Source organism: Lissotriton helveticus, chromosome 10, assembly GCF_964261635.1.
Source record: "Lissotriton helveticus chromosome 10, aLisHel1.1, whole genome shotgun sequence".
In the NCBI taxonomy this organism is placed as follows: domain Eukaryota; kingdom Metazoa; phylum Chordata; class Amphibia; order Caudata; family Salamandridae; genus Lissotriton; species Lissotriton helveticus.
The window spans coordinates 19,225,663-19,252,977 of record NC_136071.1 but is presented as its reverse complement, the minus strand read 5'-3'; the positions used below and the strand labels follow the sequence as shown (position 1 = coordinate 19,252,977).

General features: G+C 48.9%; 1 protein-coding gene across 1 annotated transcript in view; it reads right to left on the bottom strand.

Annotated features, from left to right (window-relative positions):
• PLXNB3 (plexin B3) overlaps positions 1-27,315 on the bottom strand; it is a 374,309-nt gene that overhangs the window by 20,981 nt on the left and 326,013 nt on the right. The window contains exons 20-26 of the mRNA XM_078664580.1: positions 26,808-26,940; positions 25,451-25,687; positions 23,500-23,661; positions 12,609-12,757; positions 10,552-10,652; positions 10,185-10,402; positions 9,054-9,232 (exon numbers count right to left, since the gene is read on the bottom strand). Of these exons, the coding sequence (XP_078520706.1) occupies positions 9,054-9,232; positions 10,185-10,402; positions 10,552-10,652; positions 12,609-12,757; positions 23,500-23,661; positions 25,451-25,687; positions 26,808-26,940 (1,179 nt within the window). The remainder of the gene's footprint in view (positions 1-9,053; positions 9,233-10,184; positions 10,403-10,551; positions 10,653-12,608; positions 12,758-23,499; positions 23,662-25,450; positions 25,688-26,807; positions 26,941-27,315) is intronic.

Genomic DNA, 27,315 nt, shown 5'->3' with positions numbered 1-27,315 from the left:
CCACCCCTGGTCCCTGGCAGACAATGACCACCGTCAGTGATGTAACGTCCATGAAGCTTGGTTGCACCACATTTCATGGGAGTTCAAGCTGCGCCGCTGTCCTAGCCACCCCTGGTCCCTGGCAGACAATGACCACCGTCCGTGATGTAACGTCCATGAAGCTTGGCTGCACCACATTTCATGGGAGTTCAAGCTGCACCGCTGTCCTTCCCACCCCTGGTCCCTGGCAGACAATGACCACCGTCAGTGATGTAACGTCCATGAAGCTTGGTTGCACCACATTTCATGGGAGTTCAAGCTGCGCCGCTGTCCTAGCCACCCCTGGTCCCTGGCAGACAATGACCACCGTCCGTGATGTAACGTCCATGAAGCTTGGCTGCACCACATTTCATGGGAGTTCAAGCTGCACCGCTGTCCTTCCCACCCCTGGTCCCTGGCAGACAATGACCACCGTCAGTGATGTAACGTCCATGAAGCTTGGTTGCACCACATTTCATGGGAGTTCAAGCTGCGCCGCTGTCATAGGCACCCCTGGTCCCTGGCAGACAATGACCACCGCCAGTGATGTAATGTCCATGAAGCTTGGTTGCACCACATTTCATGGGAGTTCAAGCTGCGCCGCTGTCATAGGCACCCCTGGTCCCTGGCATCCAGGGCTGGTTTGTTTTGAAAGGTATTCTTTTGGGGAGGCAGTGGACTCGCTTATTAACATTTAGGGGTTTTAAGGTACCTAAAGCCAGCTTGTATTTTACATCAATGAGACAGGAGGATAATGCAGCTGTCTCTCTTCGGAATACAGCAAAATGAAAAGACAAGAAGATTGACGATAGTGACTCATCCCACTATGCGGCGTTTACATATCCAGATGTGGCGTTTAATGCAGTGTGCTTGGCAGGGCAGATCAGACTATGGAGCATCACTTTATTCGGGAAAGACACTCAATGGCGATTCAGTAGGCACGGACTGCGTTACCCGTTTACAGCCTCACTATCCTGGAGAGGTGCTTACTGCAGGAACAGCACCTCCTAATGTAGAAAGGGCCCACTAGTGAAATACAGCCAACTCTACAACACCTTTTTATCCAGCAGAGGTGCTCACTGCAGCAGCATATGCACAAATATATGAAATAAAAGGATCTTCTGCACTGAACCCATCAGGCCTGAAGACAGCAAATTATTCATCCTTATTCTATGGAGCCAGAGAGATTATTTCATTCTAGTGCAGTGCGATATACATAGAAAGAAGTAAAAAAGTGAAAATCCCAAAGCAATCCATGAAACAGATTAGGCCTGAATGAGAATATAGGGTACGCTTCAAACACACACTAGGAAACACAGAAACCATTGACCCAACGCAGGGAAACAGCGCATTTACCAACTTTGGGAAACACGGGCGGCATTGACGAAATACAGGGCATTAACAAACTTTAGGAAACCTGGCATCCTCAGCCCTACCCAGGGAAACATCGGGTCTCTACAGCACTATTGAGAATCCAGAAGACTCCCACCGCCCCCACTAGAGGCCTGAAATGCACCAGCATTAACCTGGTAAACTATGCCAGAAACCTAGGAACTAGAGTAGAACTGACACCAAGAACTACAAGTGAACCCCAAACTGTGCCATACAAGATGGTCAAATACAACCAAAGAAACAGAGTGCGCACCAAGCCAAGAAAGACCGATGCCGCCACATTGACTTGGAAAATGAAGGACCTACTAACCATACACAGGAAATACAGTATATCCTGAAACTATGGGAGGCATCACATGCAATAGGGGAAGACGGAAAGACCCATCGTAGGAGAGGAGTGGCATGGGAGGTAAAATAACCAGCTGGTAAGATACTTAAATGGTAGGCATCCAAGTCAACCTAAAAGTCTCTGGTTTCAGTTCCAATTGGCCAACGCAGCCTTTCATCCTCCAGCAGATAAGATGTGAACAATCGAGATGGGGATATGAACCCCTGATCAGATGGTTGATGTGAAGAAAGATTCTCAGTAAATATTTTATACCAAATCATGTATTACGATTGAAATCTAATACTTCCAATACGTGCGTAATGGCAAAAGTATAAAGCTGTTTTTTGTTTTTTTTACATTTATATTAAAGTTCTCACTTTTTATTTGACTCATAAAAGTTGCCTCCTGTTCGTTTTTTGTGCCCATGGTCTTTGACCTCAGAGGATGACTGACTGACAAAATGTTGCACCCAAAGTGCCATTCTTCCCCCATCTCAGTGATGGGAGGACCTTCTTTGCGTGACTCTCGTGAGACAGCATGGTTGATGGCAGTCGTTCAGATAATTGTTTTTTCTTTCTGAAAGTTTTAGTCCTATCTGTGTAGTATAACAGGGCTCTTCTAACATCTAAGGTGTGTAAAGCCCTTTCTGCAACAGAGTCCGGGTTTTAAAAAAACACAGGTAGCTCTGATTGGTTAAGGTGAAAAGGAGTAATAACATTTCACAGGAATTTTGGATTAGGCCTAGGAACCACTTTGTTATTATGTATCTGAAAAAATGGTTCTTGTATTGTGAATGCTTGTATTTCGCTAACTCCCTCGAGAGAGGTGATGGCAACAAGGAAAGCAGTTTTCCATGTTAGGAACTGTAATTCACACTTCTGTAAAGGCTCGAAAGGGGGTTCCATAAGTCTTGTAAGGCCCACGTTTAGGTTCCATACTGGAGCAGGTGGGAACCTAGGTGGGATTATACGTTGTAATCCTTCCATAAAAGCTTTGATTGCAGGTACTCTGAATAGAGATAGATGTTGTCTATTCTGTAAATAGGCTGCTATTGCTGCCAGATGGAGGCGTGTGGAAGAATAAGCTAAATTGGACCTTTGTAGGTGTAGAAGGTAGCAAATGATATTTTGGATGGAAACATCCAGTGGATCAATGTGATTATTGTTGCAATATATTGCAAATCTTTTCCACTTAGCGGCATGACACACTCTGGTAGTGGGTTTTCTAACTTCTTTAATTATGTTCATACAGTCTGGTGGTAGGTTTAAGTAACCAAACTAAGACTTCAGGAGCCAGATTCAGTTGGCTTGGATCTGGGTGTCTTATTTCTCCATGGTTCTGTGTTAACAGGGAGGGTGTGAGCTTTAATTTTTTATGTGGAACTAGTGAGAGATCCAGCAGTGTGGTGAACCACGGCTGGCGTGCCCATGTGGGCGCTACTAGTATCAGTTTGAGAGACTGTTGGCTGAGTTTGCGCACTACTAGTGGAATGAGTGGGAGAGGCAGAAAAGCGTACGCAAATCTGCCTGACCAGTTCATCCATACTGCATTCCCCTCCGACCGTGGGTGTGGAAACCTGGCGGCGAAGGTTGGGCATTTTGTATTCTCGTGGGTGGCAAACAGATCTATCTGTGGATGCCCCCACATTTGGAAGAATGGCTGAACTTGTGGATTTATCTCCCATTCGTGAATATGTTGTGACTGTCGACTCGAAAGATCTGCTATCTGATTGTGAATTCCTGGAAGGTGCTCTACCGTCAGGTGTATGTTTTGAGGAATGGCCCATCTCCAAATGTTCTGTGCGAGCTGGGGCAGTTGCAGAGTGTGTGTCCCCCCTGTTTTTGTATATAGTACATGGCTGTCATATTGTCCGTCCGGATTAAGACAGCTTTGTTTTGGACTTGCACTTTGAAATGTTTTGAGTGCTAGGAAAATTGCTAGCAGCTCTAGATGGTGGATATGGAACAGTTTTTGTTGGTTGTTCCATTGGCCTTGTGTGGTATAGTGTAAGAGATGGGCTCCCCATCCTGTGAGGGATGCGTCTGTCGTGAGCACTATCTGTGAAACAGGCTCTAGGAACGGCCGTCCCTTTATCAAATTTTTGGTGTTCCACCATTGCAGAGAGCGATATGTACGGCTGTCCACCAACACCAGGTCTGTTAGTTGACCTTGAGCCTGATTCCACTGTTGTGCTAGACATTCTTGTAATGGGCACATTTGCAGTCTTGCATGTGGAACTATGAAGATGCAAGATGCCATCATGCCTATTAGTCTCATGAACACTCTGGCTTGGAGAGACTGCTGGTGTTGAAAAATGGAGACTAAGGTTTGAATGCTCTGTATCCTGGCTGGATTGGGATACGCTAGAGCTGTAGATGTGTCTATGGTAGCTCCTAGATACTGATGAAGGTGCGAAGGCTCTAGGTGCGACTTGGTGTAGTTTATGGTAAACCCTAAGTCGTGCAAGGTTTGAATTGTGTGCTTTGTGTGATGGACACATTGACTGTATGTTTTTGCTTTTATGAGCCAGTCGTCTAGATAAGGGAAGACATGTATCTGCTGTCTTCTGAGATGTGCCGCTACTACTGCTAAGCACTTTGTGAACACTCGTGGTGCTGTTGTGACCCCGAATGGAAGGACTTTGAATTGATAGTGCTGTCCTTGTATGACAAACCTTAGATACTTCCTGTGAGCAGGATGTATAGGAATGTGAAAGTAGGCGTCCTTTAGGTCTAGTGTTGAAAGAAAATCGCCTTGTTGTAGTAGTGGGAGTACTTGCTGCAGAGTGATCATGTGGAAATGATCTGACTGTATGTAATGGTTGAGGGGCCTGAGGTCAGGAATTGGTCTTAGTGTCCCGTCCTTCTTGGGAATTAGGAAGTACAAGGAGTAGACTCCTGTTCCCTGTTCCTCTAAAGGAACTACATGAATAGCATTCTTTTGTAGAAGTGATGATAGAACTTCTTGTTGAAGCAGAGTAATATGGTCTGTGGACATTGGACGCTGCCTGGGCGGTATGTTTGGGGGGGGTTGCTGTGAGTTCTAGGCAGTAGCCATGTTGGATAATTTGTCTTACCCACCTGTCTGTTGTGATGGAATTCCAGACAGGTAGGAACAGTGATAATCTGCCCCCCACAGGAGTGGAATGCTGTGGGGGAGGCAGAGGGAAGTCACTGTTTGGGAGTGGAAGAGGAGCGGTTGTTGTTATTACCTCTACCTCTTCCCTTGTTATTATTTCCTCTGTATCCTCCTCTGAAGTAGCTCTTGTTAGACGAGGTCTGTGTATTTGTTTTAAAAGATGACGTTGTATCTGTGCCGGTCTGCTTGGAGCCTCCTCTATAAAAGGAGCGGCGAAAAGAACTTCTAGTCTGTATGGATTGTAATGCACCCATAGACTTATCTGTGTCTGTGTCCTTTTTCATCTTTTCTAGTGTGTTGCCTACTTCCAGCCCGAACAATTGGTTTTGATTGAAGGGCTGGTTCAAGATGGTGGTCTGTACCTCCGTTTTAAACCCTGAAATGCGTAACCACGCATGTCGGCTGAGTATAACACTAGTATTGACTGCTCTGGATGCTGTGTCAGCTACATCTAGTGCACATTTAATTGAGGCATTGGATATTAACTTGCCTTCCTGTATGAGCTCTGCTGCCTGATCTTTGTATTGATCTGGTAGGTGTTGCATTAATCTTTCTAGTTGGTCGTAGTGTGCCCTGTTGTAGCGTGAGAGCAGGGCTTGTGTGTTTGCTATGCGCCATATGTTTGTTGCTTGCGCAGCAATCCGTTTCCCTGACGCGTCAATAACTTTAGATTCTGTCAGGCAGGGGCGTGTCACCAGAGGTCTGGGAATTAGCTCTTTTTCTTGCATTAGACACTACTAAGGAGTCTAGTGGCAGATGTCCTCTAATATAGACTGGATCAGATGGTGCTGGTCTGTATTTCTTTTCTATTCTTGGGTTTAGTACCCTACAGCGTACCGGGTCTTTAAATATTTCTGGAGCATGTTTAATGACTCCTTTGATCATGGGTAGTATTTGCGTTGACCTTTGTGACTGCTCAAATGTATCCAGTAAAAAATCCTCCTCAATGGCATCAGAGTGCATTGAAACCCCGTGGTAAAGTGCTGCCCTATTCAATAAATGATTAAACTCAATACTATCCTCTGGAGGGGAAGGTTTTGTTGGGTAGGACTGAGGATCAGGAATGTTGGGTACATTGTGTGGTGGGAAGCCATACATGTCATCCTCTTTAGGATATTCTGGATTGACATCTTCATCTAAAGGGTATTCCTGTGGCTCTGGTATGTCGTTCCCCCCCACCTAGATCATACTCCTCGTCAGTGTGGTGTGATGATGCAGGAGATTGAACAGGAGAAACTGTAGGTTCAATGTAAGGAGGGATAGGAGAGGAAGAAGGTAAAGGAGAGGAAGAAGGTAAAGGAGAGGAAGGCTGCATTGGAGAAGTTGCACAGTCCTTCTTTTTGGCAGGAACCACAGGTAGAAGTGGTGTGTCTGCTGGTCTCTTCTTATAAGGAATAGCCTCTACATGTCCAGTCTTTGGATTGATATAGACTTTATTTTGTTTAGGATCTGGTGTAAACAGTTCTTCCCCCTCTACAACCTTCTTTGGCGTCGATTTTTTCGGTGCCGATAGGGGTTGTTTCGTGTGTTTTGCTGGAGGAGGCGTTATTGAGTCCTGTGGCAAAGTTTTCGGTGCCGAAGGTGGTTTCGGCTTAGTAGGAGTCTTTGGTACCGAGGTTGGAGTGGAGACAGGTCTCGTTGGCCTTGCGGCATCGGACTCTGGCTTCCCATCTTTATTTTTGGAACCAGAAGGCTTTGGAGTCGGAGCTCTTTTTGGATCCGGTACAGTCTTCGGCTTCGGCACCGATGCCTCTTTTGGTTTGGGTGCCGAAGGCTCTTTTTCTTTGGGCACCGAAGGGCGTTTTGGCTTAGGTGTCGAGGAATCCTTCGGTGCCGAAGGATGTGTGTGCTTCGGTGCCAATGGAAGAGGTGGAATTGGCACATGTGGTTTTGTTGGTGCCGAGGCACCGGAAGGCGTGGATGTTTTCCTCTGAGCCGAGCCCGAGGGCGGGGCGTTTGAGGGGATATTTCGGCCTCGACTGGGCCCCATGGGCGGAGTGCTGACCGTTGCCTTTTGTTTGGGTAGTGTCTGTTGTGCAGGGGCAGGGGTACTCACGGGTTGTCGAGATGGAATAGAGTTGTCTGAGTCATCTGCCCCCGATATGATCTGGAGATCAGGCGAGTCTTCCTCGGCGACGAGTGGAGCCTCGTCCTCGGAGATGTCTTTGAGTGGATCTTCGCCCTCGGAGACGTCTTCTTCGCCGATCTACTCCTCAAAGATGGCCTCCTGGTGCTGATCTCCTCATCTCGTGTCGACGGGCCCTCCGATCACAAGCTGTGCAAGTCGGCTCATCGTGTTCCGGCGATAGACAGCGGTTGCAGACCTCGTGATGGTCGCTATGAGGGAACTTTGCTCGACATACCGGGCATCTCTTGAATGGAGTTCTGTCCATGAGGCGTAGGCCGTACGGCGCCGATAGGCCCAACAGCCCGCATCAACGCACCGGAATGTAGTTGATGTCGAAAGTAGTTTATTCGAGGTCGATGATGTTTTTATAAAGTTGTTTCGCTTCGAAGTTGCTGGTAAGTCTTTTCTAGCTGGAGCGGAAAAACTTCATCCGAACCCAGTGGCGGAAAAAACAATCTGAGGATGGAGTCGATGACCATGCGCAGTATTGTCCAAGGGAGGAGTCACCTATCTCGAGACTACAAAGACTTCTTCCAAGAAGACAACAACCTGCAATCATCCGAGCCCAACACCAGGTGGCGATCTAATGCACAGTATACGATCTGCAGCTCATATGCCTCGAACATATTTTTACTGTTTCTTTGATGTGGGGTCTAACCGAGTATACGACGGGTAAGTCTCCCTGAGAAAGAGTGTTTCCTTCACCAGAGTGTATGTTAAGAAAGTGATAATTGAGGCGTGAGATCTGGGTTTGTGAGATTCCCAGAGTTTAGTACTGTCACTTCTCACTAGTGGTCAGGCCTGTGGACATAGCTTCCCTTACATCCACCAGAAGCCACTGCCATCTTCCGGTGTGTTTTCAAGATGTCTGGTCCAAAAAGAGAGCATTCAATATACCCTTTCCTGAAATGGCTGGCCACACATTTTAAAACAAAACTCCTTTCCGCCCAGCTGCCGTGGACAGTAAAAATAGTGAGTCTCAAAATGCTGAGGAACCTGCCTGGACCTCACACATGCTTCCCATGTGATAGAGCGATCTGCTGCCTGTTCTCCTATAGCTGGGACCAAACTGGAGTGATGGGCTGAACAGATGCCCGTCTGGAGACTGTCTGGTTGGCACTCGACCCGCCCAATGAAAGGAAGGCATTGCCCCACACGCAGCTAACCATGGAATCTGCTGAGTGTTGACTGGCTCATGAAGCAACAGAGCAGATTTCCCAATTTCTGTAACTACATTGAACCATCTAGAGCTGTGACCTTGTCTGGTGGGCATCCTGCCCTCTCTACCCAAGAATCTCCATCCCACTGACACTACTTCCTCCACATTCCACAATAGACTGCCTCTGTCTTCTTGGTATGACCCAGGCACATGGACCTCCTCTGCTATGCTGCAGGGGTGTTTGGGAATACTGGAAGTCCTCTTTCCAACCCAAAATAGCAATCTAGTGAGCCAGCTTATAATTTATTCAAAGCTTACTAGTCTGATAAGCCCGCATGGCACCCCAGTGCACAAGAACCTGGAGCAGTGGGTACCACAATAGCATCAGAAAAGCCAGGCCACAACTGGGCCATTCAAGGATGCAGGCCTATTTGTTAAATTATAACCATGAGTGAAGGCAGAGCCTGGGGCTGCAAACTACTTCTAAGTTCCCCAAGTAATCCACATTCTTTCTAGTTGTAAGTAACAACTTTTTTGGCATTAATGGGCACTTGTCAATTTAGCCTAGACTGACCGTGAGGCATTTCGTGTTTCCTTGTTGAGCATTTCCTTTATTCCCAAGGTTGGTTTGTGTTTCCTATATCAAGTCTGGGAGATGCTTGTGCTTGGCTTCACTTACACGTCCTCATTTGGTATTGGGGACTGGGTTCATGAGTTTAGGATCTTTTGAACTCTTTAACTTCCTTCACGTATCCAGTTAGTAAACAAAAACAACCACCAGTCCTCTCGCTGCCCCATCTAGCCACAGCCCCTCTCCACCCCACCTCCAGTGCCCCAGGACACTCTTAAAGGCTACTGTGCTGGCACTGTTGGTAACTTTGCCCACTTACCTGCGCAACATAAGCTTGGGGTTCTTCACCACATATTGTTCAGCCAGAGAAGCCAGAAGACTCGTCATGATCTCTGTGAGGTATTCCAGTTTTCCGTGCAGAGCCAGCGTCAGAAGCGAGGCCACGTGGCAGCGGTCTCGCTGTGAGAAGGACTGCTGCTCCTCAAGTGTGCCTATGAGCTGAAGAAAGAAGAAACCGCCTTGAAAATGACAGTCTGGTTATTGGGATTTTTAGCACCCGGGATCAGGACAACTCCTCTCCTAGCTCTGCTGTGGCCCCTTCTCCCAAGTGAGCAAAATTCTAGTTTAGACAATGCCATTGGTAAGGAAGACCCTCTAGTTGTTCCTTCTTTGGTAAGAACATTCCCTTGACAACCTGCCACTCTACCTCTTTGATGAGGGCAAGCTATGGCCACTGATCCAATCTTCTATGATCCTTTCACCTTGTGAAAGTCAGCTTCTGCCTCTTTCACCACTTATAGCACTCTCAAATTGGTGAGGCTGATTTCCGCTACCTCCCACCACCCCCTCACATACTTCTTCATTGGCCCCACTTTTGACTTCCTATATTCCTGCCATGAGGGGAAGTTCTCCCCCTCTAGCCCCTTATGCATCTCTCACTTTGGTTAGGGCAAGTGTTACTTCTTTACTACTGATGGTCTACTCCCTTTGTTCAGGTTAAGCCCCTTCTCATTTTCTGACAACTTAATCTTGTCTCACCTTGCTGAGAATGAGCTTCACTTCCTACCCCGACAGTTAAAATCTGAACAGGAGTAGCTTCTCCCATTTTCGATCTATGCCATTCCACCCGATAAAGACAACTCTTCCTTCAGACCAACTATAGGTCTCAAGCCTTGGGGAGGTCCTATTTCTCCCTTGGACTACTCATGATGCTCTCTTCTTTATTCACCAGGCTTGGTGGAGACCACCTTCTCTCCCAGCCATCTATGGCCTAACCCCATGCTAACTACCTTAAGCTTCACACTTGTGAGCTCCTACCCGCATTCCTTTCACCTTGTTGAAAAAGAGCTTACCTCCCCCACTTGGCATTCATGTGGATGATTTTGATTCCTTGCAACTCACAATAAAGAGTGCCTTTGCTCTCCTGTCTCTTAGTGACAAGTCCACTCACCTTGGTGAGAAAGAGTTTATTGTTAAGCAGGTTGGAGAGTTGATTCAGTCCCTGCTCCATCGTTGACCTTCGTGACTCTGGTACATCTAGGTTTCTCCTCAGTGGAGACCCGGTGTGTCCCGGAAAGAAGATCCGTTCAATATATGTCTTGTAGTCCAAGAATGGTATCCCTGTGCCCTCCAGGTCACTCGTGCGGTCCATCATCTCGGTCATTAGATCTGACACGGGGACAAAGGCAAACACACTTAATGGTGGGAAAAAGTCTAGCGGAATCAAGTCAATGGTAGAAAAAAAGAAAATTGGGGTGGAAAATACTAAGAAAAAGCATGCTACACCCCAAGCACTCTGTCATCCTAATGTTACTCACCAGTGAACTCCTTCCGGCACTGATCTCCCACGCTGATCTCCAGGTTCTCCAGCTGGACCAGAACCTTTTTGTAGTCCCGCATGGCCTGCTTACTCTTCCTCCTGGAACAGTAAACCAATCATATAGAATCAGACACTAGAGGAACAAGACTTTCACCAGAGCCACCAAGATCTGAAGCACTCTCCAAAGCCAACGAGAATATCACATTTGACTGCTCTAAGTTACACCAAAGAAACATAGAACTGAGGAGAAAGCCCACGTTCACAAACTCCAGTAGAAACAAGAGGGTCAGAGCCAGGAGGCAACCAAACACATACAATTCCTGTAGGCAGGGGCCACAGGCAGAAGCAACAAACTGTACCGCAAGCCACAGCCAAAACCAAAGAGGAGTCCCATATGAAAAACTCCAGCAGAAATCAAGATGGTCTGAACTAAGAGGTAGGATTTGCTTAGCAAGAATTATAAGGGAAAAATAATGATGAATCCCAAACCTGGACACCCATGGGGAAGCTGCAGGAATCCACAGCCAAAACTGAACTCCACAATCACACACCACAGCAAGAACCACCTGAAGCTACTTTCAGGAAAATGCATGCCATTCACATACTCAAGCAGAAGCCGATTGAAAAAGGTATCCTGGAAGTCGACATGCAGCCAGAAAACACATTATGAACTTAGAAAAACACGAGTGAAAAACCTCAAATGCGAGGACTGAAAGCAGCGCCTACCGCGAACATTGAAAATAGAGATATCGAGTGCTCTTTACAAAAAAGAAAATCCCCAGCGATGTAAGCGTTCAATGAAAAAAACATTGTATAAACAGGGTGTGATGTAAATTAATGACCGTAGGATCCACCACAGACATAAGAGGCACGAAATAAGAGGTTTTGGAACTAAAGAAAGAACCGGTGGCACAGCCATCTGGAAGCTTTACTGGGAAAGACAAACTGAGATCTCTCAGTCCTGATGAAGTTCCATCTGGAACGAAACGCGTTGGCCGATGTCTTTGTTTTTATTTGAAAACTAAATAAAGAATCTATTTTGGAATATATACGGAATCCTTTGACTTCATCCTGGTGCACCGTCCCTTTCTTTTGCACATACTCGAGCAGAAGCTTCCATGTTCAGAACTAAGAATTAACCCCTCAATTACAAATCCAGCAAATACCATGGCTTGTCACATTCACAAATCCCAGAGAAATCCACATGCATCAAAATACAAAGATGAACGCCAGAATCAGTGACCTTCAGCAAGAGCAACATCAAGCTACTGTGAAGCAGGAACAGCACAGCCCGCATTAGAATCCTCTCAGGCAGGAACCACGGACCCAACCAAGGAGGAACTCAACATTAATGACTAGAAGTGTGAGTCAGCACAAAGAGGATTCTTATGTTTGCAGACCCTGGTGGAATCTGGAACCATCCATAACCAAAGATAGTCTCCAAATTCACAAAACTGCAGCAAAGAACCACTTGAGGCTGCAATCAAGAAGGAACAGCAGGCAGGATTTACAAGTGGCAAAGACCAATGGGAATGTATTATTCACAAACCCCAAAAAGGAGTCAGAAGAACCAAGAAGGAACCCCACTGTAAACTGCAGATCAAACCGTAGCGCAACCCCACATGTTCCACCCTCCTCAAGAATCAAGGAGAAAAACTAGAAATACCCTCAGATAGCTGTCCCAGGAAAGCCTTAGCCCTGTTTACAATGTGGTTCCACTAAAGTAGTAGACAAGCCGTGTTAAATCCCAAGAATTGTGTTTTTCAACATACTCCTCGATGATCGAAAGAAAGGATACGCACTATATTCAACAATGACCCCAGAATCTATGAACTAACCCAGATGGTAGAGCGGAAAACTAAACATCTACTAGAATGCAGCACCATCCTCTTAAGGAACAACAACACTTTCAACGGCATCATCGGAAACCTCAAGCAATGGATTTAGCACCAGAAACTGGAGAGCTCAAACACCCATGGATCCACTGTATCCACATCCCGATCCCATGGAGACCTCCACAGGAGTGCGGTGGAGACCGCGGAAGCAATCCCTTACCTGTACATGAAGATGATGATGATGACGACACACACCACCACGGCAGCTCCCACAACAAGCCCAATCTGTGCCTCTGCGGGAAAGCTGGACTGTCCTTCTGTTTCATATTTCACAGAGCCGAGCTTAAAGTTCAGGTTTCCCATCCTCACCTGGAGAGAAAAAAACACCTCATTACCCGCGGCTGTGCAGCAGCACGGCATAGCAAAGCATTAGTAAACAGTCTCAAAATCTCATTGATGCAGAGGTCACAGAACCTCATTAATGGGTGTGTTGCATCGCAGCAAATACATTACCCGAGGCCATAGAGCACCATAAACAACGCGTGACGCAGCAAACATGCCACTAAAGAGGATCAGAATTAAATTCCGTCGAACTGATGAACAAGTGATAAGCAGCCCGCTGACCAATCTCCTGTTTGAAGAGTATCCATCTCTGCACCCAATTTCCTTCCAGGGCTCCACAGTCTGCAGTAGGAAGGAGGCCAGCAAGTTAAAAGATCACTCTCACCCCACTGTTCCTTCATCTTACTCTCTCTGCAGGATTCAATTCTTTGAGTTAGTGGGAAAGAGAGGACTATGAAGCTGAACATTGGAATTCCATCAGTTGGAAGCTGTGATGCCTGCTGCTCATGTTTGTATGCCTTGCCAGTGTGTTTTGAAGTGGCGGCAGCCACAAACAAACAGTGATGGGGCGGGCGGAGAGGCGCGGGAAGGGTAGCGGGTGGGGATTTAATAATAATAGTTTGAAAACAAGACTTACCTGAAGCTGCCGGCTGCCTCCCGTTTCGTGCCTTGGTCTTCCTGGTCCCAGTAGCCCCTGGGACAGCACCACAGACTCCCTGTGCAATCCCCGCCCTGCTCTCATTCTATGGGAGCAGCGCAGGGATTGGCCTGAGTAAGAGAGGAGAGAGAGGCTGTGCTGTTTTACCAACTCGGCTGTGCAACGCAGCCAGGTTGTAGAAATGTAAGTGCGCATGTCAGTTTTGCCGGCCTAAGTTGACCTGCCAACACCCATGTGCACCGTTGCACCAACCATTCCACCCATGGCCCTGACCCCGCCCCTCCCTACAGCGCTGGCTAGGAGTCAGCAGCTGAAAAATAAAACAATGATGGTATATTGGTTTTTTTTTTCCGGTGCTGGCTCTGAGCCAGTGGGGTGAGGCTCCTCTGCCATTGCAGAGGAGCTGCCCCGGATGTTTTCGCATTCAAGGGAGATAGGGAGTAAGGCCGGCTTCAGAGCGATTTGAGTCAGAAATATAAGGTAACTCAAAGCAGTGCCTAATTTTAGCCGGTGGTTACCAGCAGGAGCCATCAACACTTATTTTTGGGGAATGGAACTTATTTTGCCTTATTAGACATTTACCGAGAGGAAGAGAAGGAAAAACACACAAAGCGTAAAGACGGAGAAAAAAAAAAAGAGGAAGAAAGCAGGAACCTGCAAGAGTGAACTAAAGGTGCAGGGAGTGTCTGGTATTGGAGTAAAGAATCACGAGGTGGATATAAAACTAACAAATTTTGATATTTGGTGTATCGACATTTAATTGCACCGGTCATGTGCTTTTGAGCCGAGTTTTGGGAAACAGTACTCATTCTTTTACAAATTAAGCACAGCTCATTAGGGAGGAATTTTCAGTGACTATCAAAACCTCTGTTTTCAAGTGCATTTGGATGTTTTCCTAAAACATGGGTCTCCCAACCTTTGGTGAGAATTGAGCAACATTTGCTTGCCAGTAGAAAGGTTCGTTTTCAAGGACATTTGATCAGTAACTCTGGAAAAATCTTATAACTATATTACTTTTTTTTTTTAAACACATGACATAGGACAGCGTGGGGTCTCACCTAAAACATTTCTGTGGAAATGTCCATAAATTATGCTGTTAAAATTACATTTTGTCAGCAACATTTTAAAATTATTATGTCTAGTCACCCTCCTGTTGCCCACTCCCCCCCTGTGAAGCGCTCTGATATCTGTAAAGATCTTGTTCGCACTATATAAAACTTTGAATAAATAAATAAATAAATAAATAAAAACATTACGATTGAAATGTTTCAAAAAGGTTTGGGAGTCTCTCCAATACATTTTCGGAAAATGTGTGTAAAGAACCGCAGGTTCCAAATTTAACAGTTTAGTCATGAGATTACGAGGCACCACATTGGCAAGCGTTGGCACCATAAACTAATGTTGCTGCAACTTTCAAAGTGTGGGGTTTCATAATGCACGAATTAGAATACTTATCGCATTTACATTATGGTATCAATATACAGACTTTCCAAGGTTGACCCAAATAGCACTTTAAAGTTTTCTGAATGCCCATCACAACATGTTGAAAGCTTCCATAATTGACCAACTAGCAGGCTTTGCAGTTTTCCATAATGATGATCTATCACACTGCCATAATTTTTCCATAATTCACATGTGAACACAGTTTGCAAGCTTGTTTAGGGCCAATATGTGACTGCACAGGGGTGTGGGATTCCTGTCGCCCGACACCGAGGACATTTTGCTTGAGGTCAAAAGGCAAGAAGGTTTCATGTTTATTTTGTCCACTGGACAAGAAGGCCTAACTCACTGCAGCACAAAACCCTTTGGCTGCCAGTTTACAGTACCAGCGTATGAATTGGTGCAGGAGGATTGTCTGCCACCAAGTCAAGATGTATTTCCACTTGTATAAGTTGTGAAAACTTATACATAGCATTCATTAATGCAAAATCCTTTACTATTAGGTTGAGTGCTCAGCGGAAATAGGGTGAGCTGTGAGCGCAGCTTGCATTACTTACAGCGCTTCCGGTAAAGAAATGTGTACACATGTTCGCAAAATGTAATACATTTAAGCCACGTATAATCTGTCAGATTCCTCCATGATTATATGCAAGACCAAGAAGAAGTATGAAAGCAAGACTGGCGATTGCTTTAAAAATAAAATGTAGGGGGGCGTGGCCAAGATGGCTGGGTGAGCGGTCGCACTCTCCGCGAGCTCCTGTAAGCCTGGGCCCCTAGACCCCTAATATCTGCTGATCTCCCCCACATCGCTGGAGATAGTCGACGGACGGTGGGGAGCACCCAGCGACACTGTCCAGAGCGTCGACGGACCCCGTAGTTGCAGCAGCGGGGCCTCGGGAGTGTGACCGGGGGAGGTGACTGCGCAGTGAGAAGGCCGGAACCGGAGGCAGTGAGAGCCCCGGAGCTGTGGCACTAGACCGGAGACGTCTCGGAGCGGTGCAGCACGCCTAGCATCGAGGGCCGAGCCTTGCCCGGATGCCCAGCGAGACCTAGAGTTTTGGAGCGGCCGGTGCCCGGGAGCGGCGGGGCCGGAACGGGGGCCCCGGCGTGATCCACTACGCAAGTCTGAGGCCTATAAGTCGACCCCCGGCTTTGCTCTGCGGGTCCCCCTCTGCTTGCCGCGGCTCACCGGAGGGGGTGTGGAGGCGCCCGACGCCGCAGACGACCCTGACCGCAGTGCCGAAACCCCGGGAGAGCAGCTGAAGATGGCGGTGGCGCCGGGTGAGGCCGCGAGTTAGCGGGCAACGGTGATTGAGGCCCGGAGCGGGGGCGGATCACCCTATGGCAAGAACGTGCCACGGCCGCCTGCCCAGTAGACTCTGAGGGGTACGGATGGCAGAGAGCGGGTAGCGGCCGGCCCGGGTGCGAGAATCAGCGCTGGGCCAGCGCACAAGACGGAGGAAGGGCCTACCAGCAGAACGGCCTCGGCGCCAGAGCGGGAAGGCAGCGAACCCCGCGAGGAGTGTCTGAGAGGGCGTGCAGCTGCAACATGCCGGACTACTGAGGGCGGACAGGCCTTGGGCTCGGCGTCGGTGCGCCACCGAACGTCCTCCGCCCCTCACCAACTGGCCTGGGGACGGCCGATCACCACAGCGGACTACCCGGGGGTGGCCCGGGCCCCTTCACATTCGGCTGAGGGAGCATGGTGAAAGGTGAGCGTGGTGCAGATTGACCGGCTGTGCTAACGGCCCTGATGCGGCACGTGATAAGCGTTGGAGGTGATGGTGTGGCGGCCAGGAGCCAGAAGAGACGACGACATTGGCACGTGTCGAAAAGACGGCGGGGGGACTCCTATTGCGGCCACCCTGGTGCTGGCGCCGGCCACGTTCCCACATCTGGGGCTCAGGAGGACACAGAAGGCCTGGAGCTGGAGGTGAGCGGTTCGCTGGGTCCTCTGAGTGTGTGGCGGTGGAGCTGGGCTTCCCCTGGCTCGTTGGTGGTCTCGGAACTGTGCTGACCAACGCGGCTGACCAACGTCGCGATTAGCCACCTGGTGTGAGACACCCGCTACTAGAATGGCTAGCAACAGAGGGGGCAAGAAGGGAGATCGGACATTGCCGGAGATGCTGGGCAGAGGCTCCGCGAAGCAAGATAGGGGACAGCACTCCCCGGGCCACTCGAGCAGCTCCCAGGGGGCGAGCGGAGGGGAACCCCCGGTCACCAGATCGTTCCTGGAGTCACTTTTCAGTTCCCTTAGAGAAGATTTCCACGCGCTGAAGCAGGAAGTGGCCGGAGAAGTTCGGGAAGTGCGGAGAGAGGTCGATGGTCTTGGTGAGAGGGTAACTACGGTGGAGGAGGCAGGGCACACTCGGGACGAGGAGATCGCACAGCTGCAGCAGGAAGTGATACGACTAAGGGATCAACAACTTTTTCTTCAGGCGCACAATGAGGACCTTGAGAACCGGTCCCGGAGAAACAACATTCGTGTCCGGGGAATTCCGTCCAGAGAAGAGGGTGAGGACGTGGCTGGGTACCTGAGAGACTTGTTCAGGGAGATACTGGGTGAGCCGGTCGATTTCCCCATCAGGATTGACAGGGCACATAGAGTGGGCCTGGCACGTCGGACCTCGGCGTCACCCCCGATATCCTAGCCTTCCTGCCGGACTTCCCTTTGAAAGAGCGGATCCTCCGTGAAGCGCGAAAGAAGCCATCCATGCGTTTCCGGGGGCACCAGGTGGCCCTTTTTCAGGACCTATCGGCAATCACATTGCAGAAACGCAGAGCCTTCAAAATAGCAACTGATTTCCTGCGAGAACACGAAACGCAGTACTCCTGGGGCCACCCTTTCCGCCTCATCTTCCGGTGGAACGGGACTCTACACCAGCTTCGCTCCCTCCAGGATACCTGCGGAGTGCTGGGAATCACCGCGACCGACGAAGATGCGCCCACACCGCGCCGCGCCGAAGACGCATTACCAGAGATGGCTGGCAGACAGTCCCTGGACGGCGGTCCTCTACATCTTCCGCACGACCAGACTCACCCACTATCCGAGCGGAAATGGACAACGCGGTGCGGGAGGTGGCCAGGGACACACGGTGCCTGGTGATATGACGTTGACAGCCTGAGAGAACTCCGGGGGGAGAGCGACACAGCTTCATCAATATTGCAGGTTCGGGGGCCCGGGGGAGGGGGGGCGGCGGGAGGGTGTGTAGTGGCTGGACATCCACTTAAGTAACTTTCCACAGACTTGTCCGGTGAGGACTGGACTGGGACAATGGGGTTCTGGGAACAGTTGGCGGGATGGGATGGGGGAAGGGGGGTGTTGGGACAGTTTCAGGGTTGGATTGGGGGAGAGGGTTGGAGGGGTGGGGATGGGGAGTTTTGGGTAGGGGTTGGGGAGTTGGAAGGGGGGGTGGGTCTGTCAGCAGTGCACTATGCGGGCCCTAGCCACTTTGACAGCATTCATATACCTTGCCTTAGTCGGGCGGGGAAATTACGCTTTCTTTTACACCTTCTCCTATGCCTCCTGGCACTTTTAAGGTAGTGACCCTTAATGTTAGGGGCCTCAACAACCCGGTGAAAAGACGGGCAGTATTGTCTCTTCTGGAGAGCTCTCAAGCTGATGTCTGTCTCCTTCAAGAGACACATCTGCTCTCACGAGACACTCACAGACTGCGCTCACATAAATTCCCGACACAGTTCTTCTCTTCCAGCACCACTAAGACAGCGGGGGTTGCAATTCTGGTGGCCAGACACTTTAAGGGGGAAACCCTTCACAAACACGCAGAACACAAAGGCCGGCTGTTAGCATACCGGGTTAGGATTGGAGGTATCATTTTTACAGTTGGATCCTTGTATAGTCCTAATGAACAGCAAGAACGCTTTTTACAATCAGCGCTCGTAGACGTTACTGCTTCGCAGGATAGGCATGTTATTATCGGAGGAGACTTTAACATGGTCTTTGACTCGGCCATGGATAGATCCGCGCAACGTTCTCCGCAGGTCGGGCAGTTCTCAGCCGGGTGTAAGGCGCAGTTGTCGGAAGTAGACCTACATGACCTCTGGCGACACATGCATCCCACTGACCGGGGGTATTCGTACTACTCCCATGCCCACAAGACGTACGCGAGGCTGGATCTTCTCCTGGTCACAGCTCCGGTACGGGCTTTGGCCTCGGCGTCGGACATGGGAGTGCTGTCCTTATCGGACCATGCCCCGGTCTCCGCCACTTTGTGTCTACCGCCGGTGGCTGGTCCTCCCAGAACATGGCGCCTCCGCAACACCTTGCTACACAGAAAGGTAGTGGTTGACCACATCGAGGGAGCGATCCGAGAGTATTTGTCCCACAATGACAACCCGGACACCACCCTGGCAACGCAGTGGGTAGCTTTGAAGGCAGTCCTTAGGGGGGAATTCTTGGCAATCTCCTCTGCTGACAATAAAGAAAGACAGACCAAGAGGGATGAACTCACCCAGAGGGTCCGCGAGCTCGAACAGATGCACCGCAGGACAGGGGCCCCCAGGATATGGAGGCAGCTTAAGGAGGCGAGGAAACTCCTGGCGGCCCTAGATTTGGACCGTGCGGAGTACGCTGCGCTTCGCCTACGCCATGCATACTACACCGGAGGGGACCGCTGTGGCAGACTGCTGGCTAATAGGCTCCGAGTGGCGCATCAGAGTCAGCTAGTGAAAGAGATCTCTGACTCCACAGGGACGGTAGTGACGGAAGACGCCCAAATAGCTGAAACGTTCCACCGATTTTACGCGGATTTATATGCTGGAGACCCGCCGGATGACACTGCGACGCCCACATACTTGGACTCGGTCACCCTGCCCTCCCTAGACCCCTCGCAGGCAGAGCACCTAGATAGGGAAATTCGACCAGAGGAAGTAATTTCCGCCATTGCCAGACTCAAGCATGGCAAGGCACCGGGACCGGACGGGTATACCTCGCTTTTTTATAAAACGTTCTGCACGACATTGGCCCCGATCCTCCGCGCCTTTTTAACTCGTTTGTTGCTCCGGGGGCCATTCCACCTGACCTCTTGCGAGCCTCACTCACGGTTATCCCCAAACCCGGGAAGGATCAGAGGCACTGTGGCTCTTACAGGCCGATATCCCTCTTGAATATGGATTTAAAACTGTACACAGGGATCCTTGCGGCCCGATTAGCCCCCCACCTACCGGGACTTATAGATCCGGACCAGGCGGGATTTGTTCCAGGGAGACAGACGGTAGACAACACCAAGAGGATCGTTCACCTCTTCGAGAAGGCCTCCCGGATTCCTGGAGAGAGAATGATGCTGGCGGTGGACGCCGAGAAGGCGTTTGACCGGGTACACTGGCCTTATCTCGAACAGGTCTTGATGAAAGCAGGCATAGGAGACAAGTTCCGCTCCATGATCCTTAATTGCTACAGATTACCGACTGCGGTGGTGCGAGTGAATGGTTATAATTCACAGAGCTTTAACATCGAGAGAGGTACCAGGCAGGGATGCCCGCTCTCGCCACTGCTCTTCGCCCTTTATATGGAACCGTTCGCCCAACGGGTGCGTAACAATCCGGCGGCGACGGGGGTGCGGTTCAGGGGCTTTACGCATACCATAAGCCTCTACGCGGATGACATCATACTACCGCTAGACGAGCCCCGGACGGCCCTGCCGGCTTGCATCGAAGAGCTGGACTCCTTTGGTGCTGTCGCGGGTTTTAAAATGAATATGGGGAAATCTGTGGCTCTGGACATCTCTTGCGCCAGCCACCAGAACTCACCTACAAGGCCAATTCCCCATGCTCTGGTCGTCGGAGCTGGTGCCTTACCTGGGGATCCATCTGGCTCCCACCTTGCCGGCCATAGTGACGGCCAACTACACCGCACTAGGCAAGAAGATTCGAGAGGAGCTAGGGCGGTGGAATCGCGGCACTCTTTCCTGGTTAGGCAGAATAGCTGCTGTCAAAATGACGATCCTGCCCCAGGTTCTTTACCTGTTCCGGGCCTTGCCGCTCCAGCCGCCGGTCGGGTGGATCCCACAGCTACAGACAGACCTCTCGCGCTTTATCTGGCAAGGTAAGAAGCCCAGAATGCGCAGGGCTCTCTCCATGCTAGCCCCAGAGGCAGGAGGGCTAGGCATACCGGACCTTCGCAAGTATTTTCAAGCGGCACAGTTGCGCTATCTGGTAGAATGGAGCAGGTGGGAATCAGATAAGCACTGGCTCTTCCAGGATCAGGCAGTGGCGGGCCGACCTCTGCAGGAAGTCCCGTTCCTGCGCCGGCCTCACCTGCGCCCGCGAATCTGTATGCCTCCTTTGTCACCAGAGTACCACTGCGGGTCTGGGACGCCACCAACCTCACACACAATCTCACTACATTCCCGTCACCACTTACACCGTTGGTGGACAACCCAGACTTTATGCCGGGGATGGAAAAGGGGGCCTTTACCCACTGGCGGGCGGCCGGGTGTCGAGCCCTGTATCATATGTATGGCCCAGAAGGCGTTATCCCCTTCCCGCACTTTCGACAGGAATTCTCATTCCCTGAATCTGAAAGACTCCGCTATATGCAGGCTCGCCACTGGGCACTACACACCCACAGGTACGGGAATCGGCCGTAGACAACTCCTCCCATATGAGAAATGGCTTCTGACGCGAAAGTCGGACTCGAAATTGGTCACAGATCTCTATAAGCTACTGCAACCACTTTCCTCACACCTTTACAACCCGGGAAGAGAGCGCTGGGAAAGGGAACTGGGCAGGACTCTGAGCCACAAGGAATGGGAACAGATATCCTACAGGGCGAGACACTCAGCGTACCACGTGGGCCTCACTGACACACTGACTAAGGTCTCTACCTACTGGTACTATACGCCAGAACGGGTCCATGAAATGGACCGCAGTAAGGATGACACCTGTTGGAGAGGGTGTGGGCACCGGAGCACACTGACACACATTCTATGGGACTGTCCGCTTCTAGAGCCCTACTGGAAAGAAGTGTTAGACGAAATTGATTCCCATTTTGACATAGAACTGCCACGCTTCCCCGCATATACCCTGTTGGGGCTCCCGAATGGGTTGATGTATCCCATTAGATCACGTAGGGGCAGACAGATAGCTATCGCACTGGGTTCAGCAGTTCAGAACATATTACTACATTGGCGCACTACCACGATACCCTCTCTCACGGGCTGGCTACATAGATTATGGCATGTATTAGGCATGGAGAAATTATCACTCAGTGGCGGGAGATATAGAGCAATTTAACGACCTTTGGCAACCATTCCACTCGCTGCTGATCACCGAATTCAGGGAACTTACCTGTCCCAAATATCTCCGCCTATTGAGGCTCACGAGCCCTGCAGCGCCAACCTCCTGAGTGGAGAAGGGACCCACCCCTCTCGCTAAAGATGACCAAGGTAGACGGCATGGGAAAGGCCTGCGCACTGGACAATGGGTGGGGGGGGGGGGGGGGGGGGGGGTAGGGGTATTGGGGAGTTGGGAGTTGGGAGTTGGGGGGGGGGGGGAGTTTGAGAAGGGAAGGTAATTTAACACTGCAACAACGCATATTCTTCAATGTCACCGCGGACTGGCCCGCGATCGAACTGTCCTTTGAAGATACAACGCTGTGGGCGCGGCCTTGTCCGCATTGACCTGATGCTCCATACCTTTTGTATGTCTGTCCGTTTATGTTGCAGCAAATAAAATACTTTAAACCTAAAAATAAAATGTATACAAAAAAATGCAACTTGAAAAAAAGGTTTTGCTAAACTATTGTGTACATTTAAATACCATTTAGTAAACCGTGTTTTTGATGCAGGCCAATTAAACATTTTTTTTTAAAAGTCACCAAAGAGCACCTACAGGTATATGTCCTTATATTAGTGCAAATTTCCAACCCAGTGTTTCACAAGAGTTTACAAAATTAGGCCTGGGAACTGTGCTCTGGGCAAACTTTTGTGGTTTCCATTTTTGCATCAGCAAATATACACACACATATGTATTTGTACTCATGTGAAAATTTGGTAGGCAATTGAAAATTTACTTTCCCGAAACCCCCTTTTTCCCACCATAAAAATGGTTTTACTCCAACCTTTGCCAGGAGTAAACTTCCACCCTTTCCCAATGTGGAAAGAGATTGGCGAGTAGTTGGGGAATATCCTTAAACAGGTACGCTTGTGGGACTGCACAGACTCACAGGACAGTCCAATCCTGAAACTACCACTTTGCCCTGCCTGCAAATACAGTGCAATTGCGAGTTTATCTCCATAGAATGGGAAATAGATCTCGGCGTAGGGGTTAGTCCTTCACAACTGTGACGGATATCCCATCCACCGAAAATTAAATCCCAATATATTCTATGGGATTTATATTTCGGCAGAAGGGATGTCCGTTACTGTAATGACGGAATAACCATCTGTCGAGATCTACAGCAGGTTCTAGGTCTCACCTATCAGACGTCTTGCAGAAGAGCGTACGACTGTGCAGACCAAGGTATGTAAAGCATTTGTGCCCGAGAGCTGGTGTATTTTGCTCACATTATGCACAAAATGCCAGAAATTGGCATTACATTTCTATTTCAAGTTAAATGATGACTGGCAAAGAGAGAAGTTACTTGGGAGATGGAATATTGGGAGAGATGCTACAAGAGAAGTTGCTTCTCCTTCCTGAACTGAACTCTTACCACAAACTCTGGCAGCTGAGCCCCCTCGTCCGCCGGCTGCGGGGCTTCTAGCGGTGGCTCACAGTACAGGTGGTTCTTGGTCAGCGTCTTCACTGTGCACACACCATTCCCAATCAAAGCAACCACTTCCTCTTTGCTGATGCCCAGGTCAAGACCGGAACCCTGCCAGAGGAAAAAGAAGGGAAGGAGACCAGTGATCGCATCCTACCATGCCACTACTTTCTGACACAACCCTAGAGCTGACCCTTACACTACCAGAGGAATAGGCTGTGGTAGAAACAGGCACATAAGTAGCATCCTAACACGCACTCACTCTCTTGCAACACAACTAGTTCCTGCTGATACTCCTGCCAGAAGAAACTCCAAAGAGGCCCAGCAATGGTATTCCACCAGGTTTATCATTCTTTCCAACCTTCGCTCAAGGTACAGCTCTTCTGCACCAGAGGAAACATAGGTGTTACAGTAGACCGACAAAAGTATTACATGGAAGCCTTGACTAGTCCCGGTCCTGTTTCGTAAACCAAGTAAGAATATATTAAATTAAGTAGCAGCCAACTCTTCTAGGCTCACTACTTTAAACAAAGGGATAGTCCTTACAGAATGATTTCACTTCCACATACTATTGGAATTACTTGCTGTCCCTTTTGTAGCATTCTTTCCGCTTCTCACTGAAGCTTTCTAAACTAGATTCATGTCCTTTGGCTGAATCTAAGTATGTGCCAGCAGTTTTTGTCAATCTCATGACTGGAAGGACATGTTTAGTAATTGACTGGAGTACTCACGGGCATCTTGGTGAAGATATACGTTGTGCCACTGCAAGGACCTGCTAGTCAGTAAGGACTTACGTTAAACTAGGCTACTCTAATCATAAACCAGACAGTTGAGATTTCTCTCCCAAGAGTGGCTTCTACCAAGTGACCTGATGAAGCCTTTTTTTAAGCAAACATTAACACGGAGCCAAAACATCACATGGATCACGATTTGTCTTTGGATGCATTCTGATGAGAGTGCATGTTAACCTATGACAATAGAGGAAAAACTGTAAAGAAATAGATCAAGGTCTTGCATCAAGGGGTCTATCTGTTGTAACCTTTTGGGCAGTATGCTGCTTTAATTTTTCTAACCTCGACTCTTCTTTGCTCCCTACAAGTTAAGTGATGTTTTTTTCTCGGTCTTACAACTTTTTTGTTATTGAATCTATTGAGTTGCCAGGACTTGTAAAATAACTACATATGGAGCATACTTTAGTCTTGACAGGATCTAGGAGGCAAGAACATGCGTGGGTAATCAGGTATTAAGTACGCTCACACTTCAATACATACTTACTGATCCCTAAAAATCTCTAATATTTGAACATTATTACTTCCATCTCTCCTTGGGAATATTTTGTTTGGTACAAAGAGGATGGACCCAGTGAAATGATCCTGCTGTGCTTTGATAAAGAGCTAAACAGACTCAATTCTGCTACAGTCAGGACGTCTTGCTGCACATGCAAGCCTAATTTGTCCCGACAGTCGGACAGGTTTATGCTCCATTACCTAGCAGAAAGCATCAGATTTGATAAATGCCATGATGAGACCAGCTACATTCTGCCGCCACCAAACCTTTTACTATGAGAAAAGTGAATGCGAGTTTTGGTACAAGCGCTACTTCAACAGCTTATCTCCTTCTATGATAAAATGGAGCAGGAATCATTTCCTCCCCTCTCCTGACTAAAAGTCTAGCCATACTTGCCAAAAACATTTTCATTCCACATCTCCTCAGCCACTGCCTGGGCCTTTTGCCTGTTCATCTAACAGTGGTTGATGCTCAACAGCCAAAGGAATGTGCGGACCTTGTAATTCTGTACTCTGCACATTGATAGAAAGTTTCACATCTTCCCTCCAACCCCTGATTTCTGCATCAGTGCATGAAACTCCTTAGACACAGAGGAAACCCTAGCCTCCTGTACCTCAATATCCAACACGTTGCCTGGCTTCAGGCTGTATGGTTTAGTGGGGTCCTCCTTGTTCAAGGGGCGCAGAACGGGGTTGTTCTTGTAGCTAAATGGCTCTCCGGTGACGCTGCTGAAGGTCTGATGCACGTTGTCCAGGATGAAGATAACGTCTAGAGGTAGCCACCCATCCGGGATCTCGGGGGAAGGACAGAGAAGGAGCGTCGAGGTGTTGGTCTGACAGGCTACCTGTGCCTGAGAGAGAGAAGGAAACATTCAGTGCTACACTGGCTACATCCACCCACTACGCCACTGGGGAAACTTCAGAAACAGTCAGTGACATACATAACAAGTGCCAAACCTTCCAGCTATGAGAAAGGGAGAAACACTCAGAAGCATAAACACCAGAGTCCATCCACTGCCACTTTGAGAAAAGAGAAACAGCCATTGACACACAAATCCCTCCCCTTGGAGGAAAACAAGAAGGTCAGAGGTTTACATATGAGTGCTTATCCCACCCTGTACCTGAAATGGGAAAACCATTCAGCGGCACACACTGACCCCCTCTCACGAAAAATGAGAAAGCTGCACACATACACGTGCCCATCCCCTTCCACTGGGGGACCACGAGAAACTCTTAGGGGAGCAAATGCCAGGGCTAAACCCACCATGACAGAGATTGCTGAACATTGTTTTCAAATTGTGGGTGTAGCATGACGAGCGGTCACACATATGGATGGTCAGTTTGAAGAAGGCAAATTCTTTCATTGTTAACACCCGCTTTAAATTGACCGACCAAACTGGATGTGTCTTGCAAAGGAGCTTGCGCTCAGCCTCTTGTGCTGGACTCTGGCATGTGTGATTAAGACATGAAAGAGATCAAACAGGTGCCCTTTGTGACTTGCAAAAGTTACACCTAGTTTTCTTTCCTCGACTACAGCATTGCCAATTAAAGCTACTAATTAAAGACAGCGACATGTAATGGAAAGAAAAAACGAATATATACTTCGCTGCAAACAGCATTTTGCAAAAAAATGTTGCCCAGAGAACAAGGTACACAAGAGCCAGTGTGAAAATTAGAGAACTACCAGTAAAATGCAAGCGTGAATCGAAAGTTAACTACCAGTAAGATGCAAGCGTGAAGCAAAAGTGAACTGATGCGAACAGTAGTTTGAGGGATGACAAGGAATACCCATGGACTTCTGCATCCCTTCCGTGGCTGCGAGAGATGGAAGTTGCAATAGAGCAGCAGGGTGGACTTTTGGGACTAGGCTGAGGATTGTCTGAACATAAAAGCAAAGGCGAAGCAGAACTCCGAATAAGGGATGTGATGCATCAGACCTCGGCTTCAAAAAGACAGAAGGTGAGGGCTCACCTGCATCAAAGGAGCTGGCAGACCTCGACGTCTCCTTTTACGTCGAGCTCCATTCTCCTCAGCCAGGACTGTGATAAAAGGCGACTCCACCACGTGGAAGTTGATCCCCTCAACCCGAATGTGTCGTCCACCTCTGTACAAAAAGTAAGGGAGACATCGAGAGAGAAGCACCATGGGTTGATTAACAGTCTTGCCAGAATAGAACCTTAGTGTGCAAAGGAAGCTCTAGCATGCAAGACCCAGTTGCTGCAGGCAAGAAACAAACATGATCAATCCTCTATCTGCATGACCCATTTCAATCTGCCCAACCCATACGAACGTTCCCAAATCCCTGCTGAGAAGACCCCAACTCTTCACCAAAAAGGCCCCAACTCCTTGCTAAAATAATCTGAACCTCCTGCTGGAAAAACACAGAAACCCCTGTCAGAAAGACACCGGAATAAACCCTAACTTCCTGCCCGAATGATGCTCAGCCACCTGCCGAAATGATGCCCAACCTCCTGCGATT